Raw genomic sequence first — 23,718 nt, 5'->3', positions numbered from 1 at the left:
AACAAGAAACTGTAATTAAAAAAAGTATCTGATTTAAAAAAAAAAAAAGTAATGAGTGGGAGGCTGTTTTAAGGCATTTTTTAAAAAAATTTTTTTGAGGCAGAAACGCTCCAAAATCAGCACCAAAACACTCAGTTTGAACTGGCCCTAAGGATATAGTAACATGGTCAGGTTTCCTTATGCAGTTTTGGAAACCAATATCCAGGGTGTACAGTATTAAAAAAAAAAAGAAGTTGTATCTGTCCTTTATACTTTCACTTTCATGATATACTCCTGATTTTGGTTTCCAAAATATCATGTAGAAACCTGACTGTGTGGCCGTCCCCTAAAGGTACAGCGACGCGGTCAGATTTTTTGGTGCAGTCTTAGAAGCCAAAATCAGGAGTGAATAAAAAAAAAAGGGGGAGAAGTCGTTTCTATATTTTCTCTCCTTTTATGATCCACTCCTGATTTTGACTTCCAAAACTACATTCAGAAACCTGACCATGTGGCTGTACCCTAAGGTCTCAGAAGCTGGACATGCGGTGATTAGAGTACTAGAACTGGGTGGAGTATATAGATACCGCTCAGCTCCTCCTGCTCTACAGTATAACATGCTGCCTGCAGATCAGACACCATGCGCTGCTAACAGGTTTCCTTTAAGAACTCCCAAACCCGTACTGTACAGTCCACACATGACTGAAATGCTGCAGATTTGCCAGCGTGGATTTTCATGTGTACATTACCAGAAAAGTGGATGAGATTTTAAAAAGTCTCATCCACATGGAAAAAATCTGTGCATAAACTGACCTGTGGATTTGAAATCTGCAGCAAGTCACTTTATGCCGTGGATGGATCTCCAACACGGATTTCACCCTTTGCACTGGAGAAGGTGAAATCCACCGTCTGTGGTATGCAGTTTTTATCACAAATCCGCGTCTGATTTTTTCCACTGTATTTTCATGTGTGGACATACCGTTAGGATTGAGAAGAGAGCTAGAAAAGCACTGGAAATCTCATAATCTCTTAGCCTGTAATAAAGAGCATGTGAATACACCCTTAGGCCCCATGCACACGGCCGTTGTTCACAGCCGTGTGCGGGCCGTGGAACCGCGGCCTGGATCCCTCCTGAGAGCAGGAGCGCACGGCGTCACTGTTTGCTATGACGCCGTGCGCTCCCTGCTGCCGCCACAGTACAGTAATACACTGGTACGATCTATACCAGTGTATTACTGTACTGTGCCGGCAGCAGGGAGCGCACGGCGTCATAGCAACCAGTGACGCCGTGCGCTCCTGCTCTCAGGAGGGATCCAGGCCGCGGTTCCACGGCCCGCACACGGCTGTGAACAACGGCCGTGTGCATGGGGCCTTAGGCTACATTCACATGTCAGTATTTTTCTATATCCCGAATTTCGGTCCGTTTTTTGCGCATCCGTTGTTCCTGAAAATGTTTCCATATGTCATCCGTTTTTTGCGGGTCCGCAAAAAACGGAAACATGTCTAAATTTTGCGGAAAAGAATAGGACAAGTTTTATATTTAATCGGACATGCGGAACGGAACAACGGAAACGGACAGCACACATTGTGTTGTCCGATTTTTTTCAGGACCCATTGAAAATGAATGGGTCCAGAACTGGTCCTGATCTGTTCCGCAAAAAACTGAACAGATCAGGAAAGAAACAACGGACGTGTGAATGGACCCTTAGTTGGGGGTTACTTATTTTCACGGGCATTTAATAAGTACATTATACTCAGGGGCGGACTGGCCATAGACACTACAGGGAAATTTCCTGGTGGGTCAATGCCCAGGGGGCCGCCCGAGCCCTCCTCACTGACACCAGCCATGTACATAATAATCTGATGCCCTCAGAATTAATTAATGCTAGGACCATCAGGTACTTATGCACCTGGACGGCAGCCGCAGGTGCCCTCCTGAACTCAACTGTATCACCGTCCTCAATTGAAACCTGCAGCAGGGGTGGCAGTATTTTGTGCTGCACTGTGGTATTTGGTTCTGCTGGGACAGTATTTTGTGCTGCACTAAGGTATTATAGGTCACGTCTTCTCTCACTTTAGACTCTCCTATAACATGGGGCCATGCTTAGTTTTTTTTTTCCAGGGCCACTTTAAAGCGTACCTCAATAAAAAAAATAAAAAAAGTTTGCATAATGGCTGTGCTTCTTTGTACAATCATAACTGTGAAGGAACTGTTATGTTTGGGCTTCCCTAAAGTCTCTTTCAGACATATAATTCCCTGTTTCAGCTGTACAGCTAGATGCATTTCACTCAGAAGCAAGAGTGTAAGGGGAGCTCAGAAATCTAATAAGGAGGGATAAATCTCACTTTACAGAAAACAGGAGTCTCCTGTGATGATTAGAAGCAGTTGTTTTATATCTCAGCTAGCTCTGACACGCCACCATTTCCCATGAACTGTCTTCTGGGTCTCTGTTACCAGGGATGGATCTTGTCTGAAAACAGGCAGTGTACAGCATATAGGTTGGAAATGAGACTCCCAGTGGCCCTGACTTTACAGCTTTTTTTCAGCTGGATGCAGGCAGATTTTTAAGTGAAGTGATTTAGAATTTGCTACTTGCACCATTCTCTATTAAATGAAACTAAATTGTATGAAAGTTCCCAATCTGCACCGATTATCCTAGATTTAGCAGCGAACCACTTACCAGTTTCTTGCCGGCTTTATTGCTGTTGAGTTTCATGTGTGAAAGGTGAGCTTGTTCTTATAGATCAAGGATCAGCAACCTCCTAATTGAGAAAATATGTACTCCGCACACCTTGAATCCAGTGTGGGTGCCCGTGAGAGTAGTGGAACAAGTATAAGGTTAATCCACGGCACTCCAAATTTTTGTGCAAATTTTTTTTTTACATTTTATTTTGTTTGCAGATTATCATTACAATGCTCAGTTCACTTTTATGGGAGTTGAGGGAGCAGCCAAGCATGGTTGCATGCTGGCCGCTGGGAGTTACAGTAGTTTGACAGCAGCAGGAGTGCCGAAGGTTGCTGATCCCTGTAATAGATCAAGTTTTGTTATACCATTTCTCTGAGGCTACCTGCACACATTGCGGATTCTGATGTGGAAAGCCGTAGGGTAATACAGTTCCAGCAAAGTATATGAGATCAGACATATCCTATATACGCTTTTCTTTTTCGTTCCGTGCAGAAATCGACCTGTTGCGCAGATTTTGAAATCCACAGCAAGTAAATACTTTGTGCGGTTCTTGTGTGCGGATTGGAGGCCCTGTGCCATTTTTGGTGTAAAAAAAAAGTTTGGCAACTTTGTAAATGCCAGTGCCACAATATTTTGTCGCACAGGCGTTTTTACAAACAATTGCGAGTGTCGAGGGAGTGGCGGGGGCCGCGACATCAGCCCCGACAAATTCACTAACATTTACCCCTGGAAGTAGCTGGAGTCGTTTTTCTGCCTGGCGCTCGGACTGCCTGGAACGCACCTCATCATAAATGATGCGCAACCTCTGCCGGCGAGAAACAAAGACAGGTGTAAAAAAACGGTCTTTGTACATTACCAGGGCTGTGGAGTTGGAGTCGGAGCATTTATCTACCGACTCCACAGCCCTGTACATGACTCCCAATAAGTGTCTTTGGGCAGAGACTTCCAGTGATGGCTAGAGCAGAGGGGCTCTGCATTTTATTCAGTGTCATACCCCTTTGCGATAACTTTGACCTCTGTTAAAGGGATTGTGCAGTGCTAAGATGTTGATGACTTATCCTCAAAATAGGTCATCAATATCAGATTGGCGCGGGGGTTAACGGCATCCCTACCGATCAGCTGTTTGAAGGGGTAGCGGCGGTCGTATCTCCTGTGTGTTGTCTCCTTCGTAGAGGCGTCGCAGTGTGATTACAACTGCTCGCCCCATTCAGTTGCACTTAGACTGCACCGCCGCTGCTGCAAAGGAGATGAAGAGGAAGCAGCTCTCGCAAGACCGGCGCTTCACCTTCAAACAGCTGATCAGCGGAGTCAGGCCCCCCACCATCTGATACTGATGACCTATCCTAAGGATAAGAAATCAATATCTTAGCACTGTGCAGCCCCTTTGTGTTGTACCAGTGTTACACTGAACTGTCATTTTGTGGTTATCCACTAGGAGCCCTCCTAACGCTGTCTGTCAATGCCCAACTACTTGGTCCTGTGTCTATCCTTTCATGACCCTAGAGTTTCCCACCTCTGGGTAAAATATGCAGCTATCCTTGCATGACCTGCTAGTTCTGCCTGTTCTCACCACAAATCGGCATGGTGGAGACTACTCCTGCAATAGCACATACACCACCCAGCGGCTTTCTAAGCTTCCAGTACACCCTGTTTAGTTAAACTGAATTTATCCAGAAGCTTTTTGACACTTTTTTAATGCGAATGTTTCTATGACCATTATATAGTTACTGACACAGATCTGCATTGAAATGGTGTACTTGTAATTTAGCAAAACTTCCACAGTGAAATCTGTCACGTATAGGATTTTAAAATTTGCAGCATGCCCTTAAAGAGGTTGTGCCAAGTTGTAAACTTATTTCCTATCTACATGACAGGGGATAAGTATTGTAATGGTATTGTAGGGAATTCCGTGCACTGGTTTTTGTCTGTCCAAAATCCGTCACTCATGCCGTATCCCAGCCGTATACTATTATAGTCTATGGGGTCCGGTGGTGAACAGTAGTATCCGGCAAAGCCGATCCAGTGATTTCTGGCCAGAACAGTCTGCTGGGTCAGGTTACCAGTGATGTGAATGTAGCCATTGACAGGTCTCAATGCCGGATAATCAGTGAGGAACATCACAACCAGAAGGGATCCAAAAACAGAAACACAGTAAGAACTGGGTCTAATAACCAAGAGGACTACAAGTGTCAGAAAGTAGGCATATCGGAAATCAGACATTCCAGGGTCGAATCCAGGTCAGAGCAGCAGGGGTTAATTCAAATCAACAATCAAGTGTATCAGAATTAAGAGCCAATCATTGGTAACGGCTGAAAGAGCGGATTCAAATTTGTCACTCCCCCCCCCTCATTCTTGCACAATCCCTTTAAGATTAGGTTCACCTCTGTGTTACAGTGTTCCGATACTCTGCCCGTTGGATCGCCATTCGCTATAATGGGAACAGTTGGGGTTTCCTACATGAATGCCGGCTTGTGAATAGGGTCACTGAGGTGTCTGGCTATGCTGGTTACGGCAGTTCTGGTACTTTGCTCCTCTGCCAGAACAGAGGAATGCTTAAATGTAGATGTGGACATAGCCTTTACCTCTGTGTTCTGTGAGCGGGATTTCTAGAGCATGCAGAAAATCCTGCATAGCCTTTAAAGGGGTTATCCAAGGTTTATAATGCCCCCCCCATATGCCCGGGCCCCTCACACAGATAGTACTTACCTTGCTCCCTGGCACCCATGTCGTTTCTGATGCCGAACCGACCGCCGCTGCATCTTCCCGTCATGTGGATGAAAACATCCGGCGACGTGGAGGGGGGTAGCCAATAGCAGGCCACGTCAGGAACCAGCCTCCCTAACATCACCCGAGATGCTAGGGAGGCTCGTCCCCGTCACAGCCTGCTATTGGCTGCCATATGCCGCCCCCCCCCCCGTCCCGTCCCCGTCGCCAGATGTTTTAATCCGCGAGACGGGGAGATGCAGCGGTGGCCGTGCTGGTATTAGAAGTGACTCTGGTGCCAGGGAGCTAGGTAAGTACTATCTGTGTGAGGGGCCAGGCATATGGGGGGACATTATAGGCTTTGGATAACCCTTTTAAGGGCCAACGCGCCACTTCCTGTGATTTATGGGTTAAGCACATGTGACCGTGCTCACCAATCCTAGTCCTCCTGCACCTATATAAGTGGTCCAGCCCCCCTTCCCAGGTGCCTGAGCGTCAATGGTCCTTGTGTCCTGCAAAGGTTGCTGTTGTCTGTGCTTGTGTTTCTGGACTCCGCTACCTGTTTGATTTTTGCCTGCTTTGCCTCGACTCTCCTGTTGCTGACCCGGATTGCCTGACCTGTATCTGTGCTGCCTGTTCTGACCCATTATTTGTTTGACTTCGACTCTGCCTCATCCTTCGGTCCTGCACTGTCGCTCCGCGTTACAAGTCGGCCTGCTGACTACGACTGTACCTCTGGTACCTTGCACTGGTACCGCTTGGACCAGCTGCATCGTGTGCCAGTCCTCCTCAAGAGGTAGCAACCTGGTGTTCCCTTAGACGAGGTTGGTCACGTGGCACACTGGGTTCACACCTGCTGGTTTGTGACAGGTCCCATGCTAAGTATTGCTATGGGGTCATATCAGATCTGTGTACACCACTTGGGGGGCATAACAAGTATGTACCAGTAATAGCTCGACACAGCCACCTAATGTATTGTTATTATCCATTTTGCCTCCTTTGCTGGCTTGATTAATTTCTCCATCATATTATACACTGCAATCCAGCAGCGGTGGCCATACTTGCACACTATAGAAAAAAGTGACAGCCTCTCTAGTGGCCAGGACTGTGGAAGCACACATAGGCCCCTTTCACATGGGCGTTGCGGGAAAATGTGCGGGTGCGTTACGGGAACACCCGCGATTTTTCTGCGCGAGTGCAAAACATTGTCATGCTCTTTGCACTGGCGTGAAAAAAATCGCGCATGTTTGGTACCCAAACCCGAACTTCTTCACAGAAGTTCAGGCTTGGGATCGTTATTCTGTAGATTGTATTCTTTTCCCTTATAACATGGTTATAAGGGAAAATAATAGCATTCAGAATACAGAATGCATAGTCAAATGGCGCTGGAGGGGTTAAAATTTTTTTTAAATTTAACTCACCTTAGTCCACTTGTTCGCGTAACTGGCATCTCCTTCTGTCTCCTTTGCTGAAAGGACCTGGAGTGAGCTTTAATTACATCAACAGGACCTGTGATGACATCACTCCGGTGATCACATGTTCCATCACATGATCCATCACCATGGTAAAAGATCATGTGACGGACCATGTGATGACCGGAGTGACATCATCACAGGTCCTGTTCATGTAATTAATGCTCACCCCAGGTCCTGTTCAATAAAGGAGACAGAAGGAGATGCCGGCTACGCGAACAAGTGGACTAAGGTGAGTTAAATAATTATTATTTTTTTTAACCCCTCCAGCGCTATTATACTAAGCATTCTGTATTCAGAATGCTATTATTTTCCCTTATAACCATGTTATAAGGGAAAATAATAATGATCGGGTCTCCATCCCGATCGTCTCCTAGCAACCGTGCGTGAAAATCGCACCGCATCCGTACTTGCTTGCGGATGCTATGCGATTTTCACGCACCCCATTCACTTCTATGGGGCCTGCGTCGCGTGAAAATCGCACAATATAGAGCATGCTGCGATTTTCACTCAACGCACAAGTGATGCGTGAAAATCACCGCTCATGTGCACAGCCCCATAGAAATGAATGGGTCGGTATTCAGTGCGGGTGCAATGCGTTCAACTCACGCATCGCATCCGCACGGAATACTCGCCCGTGTGAAAGGGGCCATAAGCTGGAACTTTTTCCAATAGTGTGCAACCTCGTCCACCACTGCTGGATTACAGGGTGGTTGTAACCATGGAAACGAGCAGTGTATAATGTGATGGAAAAATGAATCCAGCCAGCAAAGGAGACAATATGGATAATAAGTACATTAGTAAGTGCCTTGTATTAACTTTCTCTACATGATAAATGCTATTTGCTGAAGTGAGACAACCCCTTTAATGATTGCACTAAAAAATTATGTTTTACATCCTGTAATATAGAACATTAAAGACTTACAAACAGTATCACCAGAAAATAAATACTAGCACACACCCTAATAAAACAATGGCTTGGTTATACGCTGAACGACAGCTTTACGCAAAGCTCACATTTCAACATACTACAGGCGAACCTAAACAAATATTTTAGGAAACTGCACAACTGCCAATTTCCCTATGTACTGTTTCTATGGGAAGGGCTAAGCAGTGATCATACAGGAAGGGTAAATCTCTATTTTATTGCAGCTTCCCTGTATGTTCTTCCAGCTATCAGCTGCTTAAATGGCATCTGTCAGCAGATCTGTCCCTATGACACTGGCTGACCTGTTACATGTGCGCTTGGCAGCTGAAGGCATCTGTGTTGGTCCCATGTTCATATGTGTCCACATTGTGAGAAAAATGATGTTTTGATATATGCAAATGAGCCTCTAGGAGCAACGTGGGTGTTACCATTACTCCTAGAGGCTCAGCTCTCTCTGCAACTGCTGTATCCTTTGCATTTTGACAAAAACATCATCACACCTGGCCCTGTGGTATCAAAGCACTCACTACACCCCTTGATAAATTCCTTAAATTGGGACACGTTTCCACTGTGGAGGTGCCTCAGTTTCTCCTTAAATGTGACATGGCACCCATGGACCATTCCAGTAAAATCTGGTCACCAAAAACCATATGGCGCTCTTTCGCGAGCCCTGCAGTGTGCCTATACAGATTTTAATCAGTACAAGTATAAAACTGAAGCCTGCTTTCCTTGTAATTATTGTGCCAAAAAATTCAAATTTTTTTGTCACCTTACATCAAAAAAAGAGTAATGCCAAGCAATAAAAAAGTCCAATATAGACCAAAATAATACCAATCAGTCACCTCATCCCTCAAAAAATGAGGCCCTACATGAGACAATCGCCCAAAAAATATAAAAATATCTGAAAAATAGACATATTAGGTATCGCTGGGTCCGTAACAACCTGCTCTATGAAAATATCACATGATCTAACCTGTCAGGGGAACATTGTAAAAAATAAAAACTGTGCCAGAATAGCCATTTCTGTAAACTGCAGAATCAGGGTAAGGGCTCATGCACACGACCGTATGCATTTTGCGGTCAACAAAAAACAGATCCGTAGAAAATATGGATGATGTCTGTGTGCATTCCGAATTTTGCGGAATGGAACAGCTGGCCCCTAATAGGACAGTCCTATCCTTGTCCGCAATGCGGGCAATAATAGGACATGTTCTATTTTTTGGCGGAACGGAAATACGGAAACGAAATGCACACGGAGTAACTTCCGTTTTTTTTGCGGACCCATTAAAATGAATGGTTCCACATACGGTCCGCAAAAAAAACGGAACGGACACGGAAAGAAAATACGTTTGTGTGCATGAGCCCTAAGAGTGCATTCACATCAGCGTTTAGCTTTCCGTTCTTCTGATCCGTCAGAAGAAGAGAGAGGGGAAAAAAAACTGAATCCTGTAAAAAAAAAACGGATCCTGTTGCATCAGTTATGCATAGGAATGCATAGGATCCATTTTTTTACAGGATACGTTTTTTTTTCTCTCTCTCTTCTTCAGACGGATCAGAAGAACGGAAAGCTAAGAGTACTTTCACACTAGCGTTTTTCTTTTCCGCCAGCGAGTTCCGTCCTAGGGGCTCAATACCGGAAAAGAACTGATCAGTTTTATCCCCATGCTTTCTGAATAGAGAGCATTTTGTTCAGGATGCATCAGGATGTCTTCAGTTCAGTCTTTTTGCCTTTTCAGGACGGAGATAATACCGCAGCATGCTGCAGTTTTATCTCCGTCCAAAATTCCCAAATTTTTCCCATTGAAATGCATTAATGCCGGATCCGGCCCCGAGTGTTCCGGCAAAACGGATCCGGCATTGCGGTCTGTGCGTACTCAGACCGCAAAAAATGTGAAAAAAAAAATAAATGCCGGATCCGTTTTTCCAGATGACTCCGGAGAGATGGATCCGGCATTTTAATGCATTTGTCATACGGATCAGGATCCGTCTGACAAATGCCATCAGGAACTGCCTGCCGGAATCCTCTGCAGCAAGTGTGAAAGTACCCTAAATGGTGATGTGAATGTACCCTAATAGATACTGAGTTTTGTTTGGCCGTTAACTCTTACTGTGTTACAGGAAATAATGGATTAAAATGGAAAATCTGCCAAAAAAGTGAAATTTAGAAATTTCATCTCCATTTTCCTTTAATTCTTGTGGAATACCTAAAGAATAAGGCTACATTCACACTAGCGTTTTTACTGGATCCGGCAGGGTTCAGCAAAAACGCTTCCGTTACTGATAATACAACCATCTGCATCTGTTATAAACGCGATATCGGCGCTTGCGCATTGAATGAGCACTGTCGGGCCGGGGCATCGCAGTTTAGCGTGCGCATGCGCGGGATTACGGACGGGAGGAGGGAGGTTAGAACAGAGACTAAGGGCGGGCAGATGCGGCGGAGGGGGAGTGCCTTCGTATGAAAATGACCCAGGGGCACAATCACAGACTCATTTGAATGCGGATTAAAAGTGTTTTTCTCCACAACGATGCTAGCAAGGAACAAACGGTAAGCGTTTTAATAGGGGGGGATGCCGTGGACATAACACTGTTATTAGGTTAATAGGGTGAATCTGCGTGAAAGACTCCTTTTAACATACCCAAGACGGATCCGTCATGAACTCCATTGAAAGTCAATATGGATGGATCCGTTTTATATTGTGTCAGAGAAAACGGATCCGTCCCCAGTGACTTACATTGTGTGCCAGGACGGATCCATCTTGCTCCACATCCCAGGACGGAAAGCAAACCGCAGCATGCTGCGGTTTGCTCTCCGGTATGAGAACGGAACGGAATACATTTTGGAGCACTCCGTTCTGTTCAGTTATGCGTTTTTTTCTGGTATTGAGACCCTATGACGGATCTCAATACCGGAAAATAGAAATGATAGTGTGAAAGTAGCCTTAACAAAGTTTGTAAAATCCGTTTTGAATAACTTGAGGGGTGTAGTTCCCACATTGGGGTCAATTATGGGTGGTTTCCACTATGTAAGCCCCACAAAGTGACTTCAGAACTAAACTGGTCCTTAAAAAAGTGTATTTTGAAAATTTGGAAATTTTCTTTAAAATTTTAAGAATTGCTTCTAAAATTCTAAGCCTTCTAACGTCTTAAAAAATAAAATGACATTTACAAAATGATGCCAACATAAAGTAGACATATGGGGAATATAAAGTAATAACTATTTTGTGAGGTATTACTATCTGTCTTAAAAGCAGATAAATAAAAATTTTGAAAATTGCTAATTTTTCTAAATTTAAGATTTTATTTTATAAATTAAGGCGATTTATATTGACTCAAATTTACCACTATCATAAAGTACAATGTGTCACGAGAAAACACTCTCAGAATGGCTTGAAAAAGTAAAAGTGTTCCAAAGTTATTACCACATAAAGTGACGTGTCAGATTTCCAAAATTTGGCCTGGTCCTTTCTCCAGGAATTAAGAAAATGAAAATACGTAAATATTACTTTTATTATAAATATATTCCCAAATACCTTTCATTAGTTATAATGGCTCGTTATGTCTGGGGAGCAATGATTAGGGGAAACAAAATGGCCGCTGTCCTATTAGTACACACAAAACCTGTCCTAATCACACATCAGGACAGACAAGGACAATCACAACACTGAGGTAAAGAGCTGCCTCATCTTCATCTCTGCTCTGCTTGTCAGGGATTATGATCCTGAATACAGTTTAATATGATCTTCAGCAGAATCTCTGTAGGAATGGAGTTCATGAGGAGACATGAAGTACAGAGAGGACAGACTGTGGTAATGTGGGGCTGTGGTAATTGAGACTGCCTACAAGTGCTGCTGCTCATTAGCCACATCTGCTCATGAACTCAATTCCAAGCAGAGAGGAGGATGAGGCAGATCTTTATCTCAGTGATGGGAAGTAATGTGTCCTCCTGTGTGATTAGGACAGGTTCTGTGTGTCCTAATAGAACAGGGGCCATTTTATTTTTCCTAATGATTGCTCCCCAGACAAAACGAGCCATTATAATTAGGGATCAGCAAACCCGTGGAAGTTCGGGTTCCCTGGGTTCGGCTGAACTTCAGGTCAAAGTTCGGGTTTGGGACCCGAACTTGACCCCGAACCCCATTAAAGTCAATGGGGATCCGAACTTCACTTTCTTATTTTCCGTTTCTGTTATAACATCACCCAAACACTGAACCTGAACTTCAGTTAAAAAGTCCGGGTTCGGGTACCTAAACTCACTAAGTTCGTTACGAACCCGAACTTTGCCGTTTGGGTTCGCTCAACCCTAATTATAACTAATTGAAGGTATTTGGGAATATATTTATAATGAAGTAATATTTAAGTATTTTCATTTTCTTAATTCCTGGAAAACCCCTTTAAGGTGTAAAAAGGCTCTGTACTGAAGGGGTTACGGCGCCATGTGGTAAGGTGGTCATGCATTCCCAGTTAGACATTGTGCCCTACAGTTTCACATGGTGCGGTACATGCGGTCTGTACAGTGTACTGGGCTCCGTAATGCACACAGTCGTGCGCTCTTGGCAGTTTCTGTCAAACTTTGTGGAGTCGCCCATATTGTCATCTCCTATACAAACACAGACGTCTTGGGGGTCCCAGGGTTCGCCCCCGCACTTTCTGTGGCTATGAGGTGGGAATACCATGTTGAGACTGGCATTTAATAGGGCACTGTGGCCGGCACATACTGGGTAGAGTGACTGACTTTTGGGGACTCCTTACTCGGCACTGGCTGCCTCTGTTATTAGGATTTATCAAAACTGCTGAGACAGAAAACTGGCTTAGTTGCCCATAGCAACCAATCGGACTCAACCTTTTATTTCCAACAGGAGCTGTGAAAAATGAAAGGTGGAATCTGATTGGTTGCTATGGACAACTAAGCCAGTTTTCCTTTACACCAGTTTTGATAAATCCCCACCCCCCTAGGCCTTTTATAGAGGCATTGAGGTAAAATATAACAATAACCGGATGCAGCTTGTCATGTCTGTAAGTTGAAGGGCTAATGTGTCTCAAATTTCGATTGCAGTCACTGGAAAGTAACTACCACTTATTGGACAACCCCTTTAGGGGCTCATTTACAAAGCAGTAATGTGCTGGATAGAATTCAGCCTAACGGCTGCCTCTCAGTGTGCGACATTGTATGACTACAGAGCGTCACGTGACAGGCGATGACCGAGGCAGCGTCACGTGACAGACGTCTCTCCAGCCCCTCACCTCAGTGCGTAAAGTCACAAAGAGATGCGTGGGCGGGGCTAGAGACGAGGCTTGAGGGATGTGATTGTATGGGCGGGGACAAGCGCTGAGCAGGAAAGAGGCGGAGCCTAAGAACGACGACCACCGGGCGGGAGACACCCAGAGCGTGGGGACCCGGTGGGTGACAGGATGCCGCGGGTAGTGCCGGACCAGAGGAGCAAGTTCGAGAATGAGGAATTCTTCCGGAAACTGAGTCGTGAATGTGAGGTGAGGGCAAGAAACACGGACCTGACACTGATAGACTGGAGGAGATGTGTGTAGTATACAGAGAGAGGGGGTGATGTGTAGTATACAGAGAGAGGGGGTGATGTGTAGTATACAGAGAGAGGGGGTGATGTGTAGTATACAGAGAGAGGGGGTGATGTGTAGTATACAGAGAGAGGGGGGGTGATGTGTAGTATACAGAGAGAGAGGGGGTGATGTGTAGTATACAGAGAGGGGGTGATGTGTAGTATACAGAGAGAGAGAGGGTGATGTGTAGTATACAGAGAGAGGGGGTGATGTGTAGTATACAGAGAGAGGGGGGGTGATGTGTAGTATACAGAGAGAGAGGGGGTGATGTGTAGTATACAGAGAGAGAGGGTGATGTGTAGTATACAGAGAGAGGGGGGGTGATGTGTAGTATACAGAGAGAGAGGGGGTGATGTGTAGTATACAGAGAGAGAGGGGGTGATGTGTAGTATACAGAGAGAGAGGGGGTGATGTGTAGTATACAGAGAGAGGGGGTGATGTGTAGTATACGAGAGAGAGGAGGGTGATGTGTAGTATACACGAGAGAGAGGGGGTGATGTGTAGTATACAGAGAGAGGGGGGTGATGTGTAGTATACAGAGAGAGGGGGTGATGTGGTAGTATACAGAGAGAGAGGGTGATGTGTAGTATACAGAGAGAGAGGGTGATGTGTAGTATACAGAGAGAGAGAGGGTGATGTGTAGTATACAGAGAGGGGGGGTGATGTGTAGTATACAGAGAGGGGGGGTGATGTGTAGTATACAGAGAGAGGGGGGGTGATGTGTAGTATACAGAGAGAGAGGGGGTGATTTGTAGTATACAGAGAGAGAGGTGGCGATGTGTAGTATACAGAGAGAGGGGGGGTGATGTGTAGTATACAGAGAGAGGGTGGGGGTGATGTGTAGTATACAGAGAGGGGGGGGGTGATGGAGGGGGTGATGTAGTATACAGAGAGAGAGGGGGGGGTGATGTGTAGTATACAGAGAGAGAGGGGGGTGATGTGTAGTATACAGAGAGAGAGGGGGGCTGATGTGTAGTATACAGAGAGAGAGGGGGCGATGTGTAGTATACAGAGAGAGAGGGGGGCGATGTGTAGTATACAGAGAGAGAGGGGGGCGATGTGTAGTATACAGAGAGAGGGGGGCGATGTGTAGTATACAGAGAGAGGAGGGGGCGATGTGTAGTATACAGAGAGAGAGGGGGCGATGTGTAGTATACAGAGAGAGAGGGGGCGATGTGTAGTATAACAGAGAGAGAGGGGGCGATGTGTAGTATACAGAGAGAGAGGGGGGCGATGTGTAGTATACAGCGAGAGAGGGGGCGATGTGTAGTATACAGAGAGAGAGGGGGCGATGTGTAGTATACAGAGAGAGAGGGGCGATGTGTAGTATACAGAGAGAGAGGGGGCGATGTGTAGTATACAGAGAGAGAGGGGCGATGTGTAGTATACAGAGAGAGAGGGGGCGATGTGTAGTATACAGAGAGAGAGGGGGCGATGTGTAGTATACAGAGAGAGAGGGGGCGATGTGTAGTATACAGAGAGAGAGGGGGCGATGTGTAGTATACAGAGAGAGAGGGGGCGATGTGTAGTATACAGAGAGAGAGGGGGCGATGTGTAGTATACAGAGAGAGGGGGCGATGTGTAGTATACAGAGAGAGAGGGGGCGATGTGTAGTATACAGAGAGAGAGGGGGCGATGTGTAGTATACAGAGAGAGGGGGCGATGTGTAGTATACAGAGAGAGAGGGGCGATGTGTAGTATACAGAGAGAGAGGGGGCGATGTGTAGTATACAGAGAGAGAGGGGGCGATGTGTAGTATACAGAGAGAGAGGGGGCGATGTGTAGTATACAGAGAGAGAGGGGGCGATGTGTAGTATACAGAGAGAGAGGGGGCGATGTGTAGTATACAGAGAGAGAGGGGGCGATGTGTAGTATACAGAGAGAGAGGGGGCGATGTGTAGTATACAGAGAGAGAGGGGGCGATGTGTAGTATACAGAGAGAGAGGGGGCGATGTGTAGTATACAGAGAGAGAGGGGGCGATGTGTAGTATACAGAGAGAGAGGGGGCGATGTGTAGTATACAGAGAGAGAGGGGGCGATGTGTAGTATACAGAGAGAGAGGGGGCGATGTGTAGTATACAGAGAGAGAGGGGGCGATGTGTAGTATACAGAGAGAGAGGGGGCGATGTGTAGTATACAGAGAGAGAGGGGGCGATGTGTAGTATACAGAGAGAGAGGGGGCGATGTGTAGTATACAGAGAGAGAGGGGGCGATGTGTAGTATACAGAGAGAGAGGGGGCGATGTGTAGTATACAGAGAGAGAGGGGGCGATGGTAGTATACAGAGAGAGAGGGGGCGATGTGTAGTATACAGAGAGAGAGGGGGCGATGTGTAGTATACAGAGAGAGAGGGGGCGATGTGTAGTATACAGAGAGAGAGGGGGCGATGTGTAGTATACAGAGAGAGAGGGGGCGATGTGTAGTATACAGAGAGAGAGGGGGCGATGTGTAGTATACAGAGAGAGAGGGGGCGATGTGTAGTATACAGAGAGAGAGGGGGCGATGTGTAGTATACAGAGAGAGAGGGGGCGATGTGTAGTATACAGAGAGAGAGGGGGCGATGTGTAGTATACAGAGAGAGAGGGGGCGATGTGTAGTATACAGAGAGAGAGGGGGCGATGTGTAGTATACAGAGAGAGAGGGGGCGATGTGTAGTATACAGAGAGAGAGGGGGCGATGTGTAGTATACAGAGAGAGAGGGGGCGATGTGTAGTATACAGAGAGAGAGGGGGCGATGTGTAGTATACAGAGAGGAGGGGGCGATGTGTAGTATACAGAGAGAGGGGGCGATGTGTAGTATACAGAGAGAGAGGGGCGATGTGTAGTATACAGAGAGAGAGGGGGCGATGTGTAGTATACAGAGAGAGAGGGGGCGATGTGTAGTATACAGAGAGAGGGGGCGATGTGTAGTATACAGAGAGAGGGGGCGATGTGTAGTATACAGAGAGAGAGGGGGCGATGTGTAGTATACAGAGAGAGAGGGGGGGTGATGTGTAGTATACAGAGAGAGAGGGGGGTGATGTGTAGTATAGAGAGAAGGAGGAGGGGGGGGGGGGCGATGTGTAGTATAGAGAGGAGGAGGAGGAGGGGGGGGGGGGGAGATGTGTAGGTTTTTGTGGCACTTTTTTGAGCCAAAGCCCTAAGTGGGTTGAGAGGGAGTAATGTCCTCTGCCCCTCCCCCGCTGGGTCCAGGTCTAGCGATGCACTGGCCATCGGTCCCGGTCCTGCTGATCCGGTGACGGGCGCTCTCATTATGTTAGATAATTGCTATTTATTAATATCTGGAAACTATCTTATGGACTTGTTTCTCTGTCTCTTTGCAGATCAAATACACAGGGTTCAGAGACCGGCCGCACGAGGAGCGACAGGGGCGTTTCCAGAATGCCTGCAGAGACGGCCGCTCCGAAATAGTAAGTCTGCACGGGGGCCTCTGTTACAGCTGTAGAGTGTAAGCTCTTGGGCGATAGCTGGAAGTGTATACAGTGTGTATGAGCAGGGATACGGGATGGACAGCTATCTAAAGTGTAAGGGCCTGCTAAAGGGGCTATCCAACCCCATAAATAAAAAACTGTTAAAATGGTGTAAAATAACTAAAGAAGAGTCATTCCTCCCCAGTCCCCGGCTCCTGTGCTGGCACGTCCATCGTCCCGCACCAGTCTCTGTTCTTACTGCTCTGGTGATGACGTGTAGACACATGTGACTGCTGCAGCCAATCACTGGTGTGTCCAGTGGTGTCGACGGGTCACTGGAGCAGGAAGACCGGTGGGGAGGACTGGGGAAGCATCCGCAGGGTAGAGGTCATGTATTACTTATTTTTGTCGTTTTTCATCATTTTTACGCTGAAATCATAGGGGTGGACAACATCTTTTAAAGGGGTTGGCTGTTCATCTAGAAACAGGATACTGCTCCACATTGCTGGGTTCCTGCTCCTTTGGAGCTCCATAGCTGCTGCCACACCCCAGTCCCCGCTGGTAAATGTCCTGTTCGATGGGGGTCACATGGCCGCTGCAGCCAGTGTTGACCCCCATGTGGCACATACCTCGGCCATGTGATGTTTGGGGGACACTGGACCGCCATCAAGCAGTAAGTTTGCTAGCAGGGACGCAGCATGGCATTGGCGGTGGTGGGGGGAACCAAAAGAGACAGAACCCAGCAACAGGGAACAGGTCAGTATGTTTCCCTTCGTAGGTCTGGTGATGTTGGTGGGGAAGGTCGACAACCCCTTTAAAGGGAACCTGTCACCAGGATTTTGTGTACAGAGCTGAGGACATGGGTTGCTAGATGGCCACTAGCACATCCGCAATGCCCAGTCAGGGACAGGACTCATCTCAGGTTAATTTGCATATGTATCAAATCGTTTTTTGATACAATAAAAGCACACAGAGCTATGGGGATGGGTATTGCGGATGTGCTAGCGGCCATCTAGCAACCCATGTCCTCAGCTCTATGCACAAAATCCCGGTGACAGGTTCCCTTTAAAGTTCTAATTAATATAATGAGTATATAGGAAGCTCTGCTGTCACTGTGTAAGCCGGCTGCAGCGTCCAGTAGTCCAGCAGTATCCGTCTGCTTATCTGGCAGAGGGCCGCTCTTCCTTAATCTGGCGTCCTTCTGCGTGGACAACCTCTGACTTGCTGCTTATTGATTCTCTATTTAAGGCTTTCGTGGCCACAGGAACCAATCTTTCGCTGCAGTTTTTCCCAGCAAGCTGGCAGGGAGAGCCTCGCCAAGCCCCCAGCCGTGATTACGTGGACTTTGAAAGAGAGACTGGAAAGGTAGGTCCTTCAAAAAAAGGAATATTTACAGGAACATCTAGACCAGGGATCAGCAACCTCCGGCACTCCAGCTGTCCTTGTAACTCCCATGGAAGTGGAAGGAGGATTCTGGGAGTTGTAGTTTCAGGACTCCATCAGAGGTTGCTGATCCCTGACCTAGACTATTTATAACAGAGGGCTCTGATCGAAAGAGGACATTTTGGGGTCAGATATGGGATTGTGGAGTTAACCGTGTTGTGCTTCTGATGCAGTTTCTGTTGTATGAGTATTCAGTGAAGTCTTCAGCCTTCAGTACTGCATTGAAGACAGATTAGCGACAACTTCAGAGCCAGTTTTTTTAGTAAAAAGGTACAAATTCACCTAATAAAGTATATTGCAAAAATCATCAGCTGCCATCCTCTGGACAAATCAGCCGCCGAAATGGAAATGTAGCGCTACGTGCTGACCCTTCAAATGAGTGGCTGACCATGTAATACACCAGGCATGCCCGAGTAACAGCTACTCTTTATTAGCAGCTCTCCACTCTTGCTTGTGGTCCTACTTGGGCATACAGTGAGATGAGACCCTGCTGTGTGAACTCAGCTTGAGGGTTTGTTCGCAAGGGCCATAAAAAATGCCAAAAAACTCACGACAAATCCAAGGACGATTAAAATCCGCAGTGCGTGTCCCTTTCTGCGCAGCCTGAGGGCAGGATTTGTATAAATGTTTGCTGCCACTGGAAAATGCTGTGGATTTACCTCCCGCATTCTGCAGTGGTAATTCCGTGGATGTCCTCTGAGGATGCGTCCACACGTGGCTACAATGCTGTGGATTTACCTCCCGCATTCTGCAGTGGTAATTCCGTGGATGTACCATGAGGATACGTCCACACGTGGCTACAATGCTGTGGATTTACCTCCCGCATTCTGCAGTGGTATTTCCGTGGATGTACCCTGAGGATACGTCCACACGTGGCTACAATGCTGTGGGTTTACCTCCCGCATTCTGCAGTGGTAATTCCGTGGATGTACCATGAGGATACGTCCACACGTGGCTACAATGCTGTGGATTTACCTCCCGCATTCTGCAGTGGTATTTCCGTGGATGTACCCTGAGGATACGTCCACACGTGGCTACAATGCTGTGGGTTTACCTCCCGCATTCTGCAGTGGTAATTCCGTGGATGTACCCTGAGGATGCGTCCACACGTGGCTACAATGCTGTGGATTTACCTCCCGCATTCTGCAGTGGTAATTCCGTGGATGTGCCCTGAGGATGCGTCCACATGTGGCTACAATGCTGTGGATTTACCTCCCGCATTCTGCAGTAATAATTCCGTGGATGTACCCTGAGGATGCGTCCACACGTGGCTACAATGCTGTGGATTTACCTCCCGCATTCTGCAGTGGAAATTCCGTGGATGTACCCTGAGGATGCGTCCACACGTGGCTACAATGCTGAGGGTTTACCTCCCGCATTCTGCAGTGGTAATTCTGTGGACTTAGGCCTCTTGCACACGACCGTATGGCTTTTTAAGTGTTTTGCGGTCTGTTTTAAACGGATCAGTTTTTTTGTTTCCATTCCGTTTGGTTTCCGTTTTTTGCGGATCGCAAATGGAGACGGAAGCATGGCATATTCAGAAAACAGTAAATACATAGAAAAATTGGGCTGGGCATAACATTTTCAATAGATGGTTCCGCAAAAACGGAACGGATACGGATGCATTCTGTTTTTTTTTTTTATTATTTTGTTTTTTTTACAGCCCCTTTGACTTGAATAGAGCCACGGAACGTGTTTTGCAGGCAATAATAGGACATGTTTTATCTCTGAATGGAAAAAACGGAAATGCAGAAACTGCATGCATACGGTGTACATTCCGTTTTTTTGCGGACCCTTTGAAATGAATGGTTCCGTATACGGAACGCAAAAAATGGAACGTAAACGGATAAAAAAAATGTTCGTGTGCAAGAGGCCTTAACCTAAAGATATGTCCACACGTGGCTACAATGCTGTGGATTTACCTCCCACATTCTGCAGTGGTAATTCCATGGATGTACCCTGAGGATACGTCCACACGTGGCTACAATGCTGTGGATCTGCAGTCGCGTTGTACAGTACCAGAGAAGTCACGGAATTTTTAGCAGCTGAGTTTTTTTTATTTTTTCTGCTGCAGATTTGTAGCCTAAATGCTTCAGAAAATCCGCAGCATTGAGTCACTTGTGGAGGTACCGCCAAAGTGAATAACGTTTAATATCTCATGATGGTTGCACCTTTCAATGGGTGGTGATATTTTAGGCCGGGTAGTGTAATACGTACAGCTATATACGGTTATAACATCTGAGAACTTCCTTTTTTTTTTTTTTTTTTTTTAACATTTCACCTGAGAAAACCGTGCGGTCAGTAACCAAATGCGTTTTCGTAGTCATTTTGCAGTGCAGTCATTGGCAGCGCAGTGGTTACGTGTAAGGGCCAAATTGGGATGGCAAGATGACTGGGTCAGAGCATCTCCAAAATGGTAGCTCTTGTGGGTGTACCTGGTATGTAGTGGTTGGCACCTACCAAAGGATAGATGACTGGTGGACCAGCGACCGGGTTTTGGTTGCCCAAGGCTCATTGAGGAGTGTGCAGAGGGAAGGCTAGGCTGTCTGGTCCGAAGAGCTACCGTAACGCACGCTAAAAACATGAATGCTGACTATGTACAGGGCAAAGCTTGCTGCGAAGCAACGCCATATTGGGCAGGTGGTTTTTATATTATGGATGATTCAAAAAAAAATCATAATGCGAGATTCAAAAGGGGGGATTTATCTTTCCCCCCCCCCCCTCCCCATTCCAGTTTGCTACTTTTTTCCGCCAGAAAACGCTGTATTTGTGACTTTTTGCTCACTACTTGTGCAAAACCTTTCACTCCAACGTGACGTCACTGGCCAAGGAAAGGCTGAGAGAACTCCGCAGCGCTACTGCGAGTGTCTCTGCCTTCTCGGACAGGTGATAGGCGGGGGTCCCGGGTGTCTGACCCCCACCGATCAAATACTGATGACCTATCCAAGTCTCGGAAAACCCCTTTAATGAAATGTGCCTGAGAACGTGACGGCAGACTTATCTACACCAGCTCCTTGCAGGTGTCATTTCATTTTCCTTAGCACAGACCTCGTGCCAAGTGGCATGCATCTCTTAATAATTCTGGCACATGTTATGCCAGTGTATTTTTCTGTTGGTGTCAGAACCGCCAGTCTTAGTAATCCCCCCCTGGCATTGCTGTCCGCACACGGTCCCGCTGCCAGAGGACAGGCGGCTGCCTCGCGTCATACTTGCTGCTTTGTGATGAGTGATTGATTTCTGGCCGCTCATGTTTATCGGTCAGCTGTCTGGGGGATTTCTGCCTCCTGACGAGTCTTCCGTAACCGCCTTCTACATCTCTTCACACCATTCTTCATATTTCTATCACCTACATGTGTAACGTACGAGCCGTAACATGACTTCACTCAAATACGACCTTTAGAGGGTCCAACTCTTTCAGACACCCGACAGCAGATGAAGTTCGGACAGTGAGACTGTGTGCGGTCCGGTTTTCCTGCAGAGTCTTGCGGAAACAAAAACCGGCAAATGTAGAACACGTGTGGAAATTGGTAAATAAGTCGTGATTATAGCCTTCAGCTGAAAGGGTCAGTGTTCTGTCTGGGTGCTGTCCACGCAAACACGGACAGGACTACCACCCGTGGGAAATTAAAGCCGCGTTCACATCTCAGTTTAGGAGATCTGGCTGCCTGATGCAGCACAAACGCCGTCTGTCGGCCAGACAGAAAAACGTTTGCAGGCAACATTATTTTTTTTTTTTTTGTCTGGCTAAAATCAGCCATTTATACCGGAAATCAGGCGGATTTCATTGCAGTCAATAGGGATCCAGCAGGTAGCTCTGTGCCGGATCTCAAATCGGAGATGTGAATGAGGCTTAACCTGGGGATCCTTTGCTCATCGCCAGTGCTGATCGGCAATATGTCAGGTGGATTGACACTCATTTATCTTCATTTTCATCTTGCTATTATTGTGAGGGGTTTGAATAAATGATTGATGTGATTTTTTTGGCTGCACAGCGCATACCCTGTGTACACAAGGGGGGTGGGCTGCTGGCAAATGCGTATTTTTCATTTTTATAATATGTATTTTGTCCCTTTTTTAAAGGGGTTATGATTAATGTAAAAATTGATATTCAGACATCACATACTACATGACAATCTCTTTCTAACAAAGCTAGAACCAGCCCTGTACCTCACATGGATCCAGAGATCTCCCCATTCATTGCTCCACTAGATTACCTTCAGCCTGGCAGCTCCGGGGGCATGTCCTTCCTGCTACAGTTCCCTCACTGTAACAGTGTCTAACGGAACATATGACTGGTGGCATTTGAAGGTTTAAACTGAGCACGTCCGACCAGCTCAGTGAGCTGGACAGAAAATAAAGAAAAGAACAAACAGCAGGTGGCGCTGTATTCTGGCTATGCAACATTTTTAATTACATGCTATTACAAAAGTATTCAGATCCAGGTCCTGTTTAAAAAAAAAAAAAAGGTAGAATATGTTTTGTGACACTACCCCTTTAAGGGCATACGCACACAGCAGTGTGGATTTTCATGCAATTATTTTTGCTGTATTTCTGCACCAAACTCGGATTTTGATGCACAAAAAATTGACGTGCTGCTGCTTTCAAAAATCCTCACCGCAGGTCGCCTGAGATTCTGAAACTGGTACTATATTAGGCTGCGGATTTTCCACATGTAATAATCCCTACATGCACATGTTTACATGGGGCAGTGATTGGGTGTAATGTAGCCTGGGGGGGGGGGTGCCAGTAGGACTCGCCGTTTAGTACAGTACATCAACTTCCTCGTTATTCTGATATTTCAGACAACCCCCATTTTGTGGTCTTCAGAATTTCCTGCGTTCTGGCAGGAAAACCAACATCTCCTTCCTGGGGGGATGGGGAATGCCCATTCGGAGGGTCTTTTCCTTGTCGTTTCTGCAGCTGTTGGTGTGTGGTCTACCTTCTCATAAGTAACGCACTGTATGACGGGAGCCAAGTGATCTACGTAATATAATAGAAGTGTGTCGGACCCTCGCCAATCAGCTGCATTTAACCGCGTACCCCAGAACGTTTCCCTGCGGAAGTCAAAATGGCTTCAGGTACAGGGATAATGAGACCCAAGGAGGTGGTAGGTGGGGGAGACGGGCTGAACCTCTGTGTGGGAGAGCTGGTACCAGAAGCTGGCATTGACTCCAAGTATCAATACCAAGCCTTCCCCATAGGGTTCACACTATGGTTGCACTGCACAACCCCAACTGGTAACACCCATCTGCAAACTGCTAGTAACTCATTTAGAACTTCTAGCAGGAATAATAAAGGAATGGCATGACATAGAGTTCTAGGAATAGATTATTTTATTCTGAATTATCACATGGGGAATGCAAGAAGTTACTAAAACAGGCATGTCTGGAGAAGGGACAGGTCCTCCTTAAAGCTACAATGAAAGGCAGACGCAAGTCAACCCAATCCGGATGCGCCTGACCTTATGCTGGTCACTATACATTATGAGTGGAGGGAAGCCTCCCCCCCCGGGCTACAGTCACTGTC

At 46.5% G+C, this 23,718-nt stretch overlaps 1 protein-coding gene across 4 annotated transcripts in view; it reads left to right on the top strand.

Annotated features, from left to right (window-relative positions):
* The first annotated feature begins 13,039 nt into the window (after window positions 1-13,039).
* The window catches only part of CBFB (core-binding factor subunit beta), a 34,808-nt gene continuing 24,129 nt past the window's right edge, over window positions 13,040-23,718 (top strand). For 2 of the 4 annotated variants that reach the window (XM_044270337.1, XM_044270336.1), the window contains exons 1-3: window positions 13,040-13,256; window positions 16,663-16,749; window positions 17,998-18,114. In XM_044270337.1, the coding sequence (XP_044126272.1) occupies window positions 13,179-13,256; window positions 16,663-16,749; window positions 17,998-18,114 (282 nt within the window). In that variant the 5' untranslated portion in view covers window positions 13,040-13,178. The remainder of the gene's footprint in view (window positions 13,257-16,662; window positions 16,750-17,997; window positions 18,115-23,718) is intronic. The other 2 variants (XM_044270333.1, XM_044270335.1) reach the window with 1 other exon arrangement.

The sequence above is a fragment of the Bufo gargarizans genome, chromosome 10 (assembly GCF_014858855.1).
Source record: "Bufo gargarizans isolate SCDJY-AF-19 chromosome 10, ASM1485885v1, whole genome shotgun sequence".
Classification (NCBI taxonomy): Eukaryota; Metazoa; Chordata; class Amphibia; order Anura; family Bufonidae; genus Bufo; species Bufo gargarizans.
This window is presented reverse-complemented; position numbering and strand designations above follow the sequence as displayed.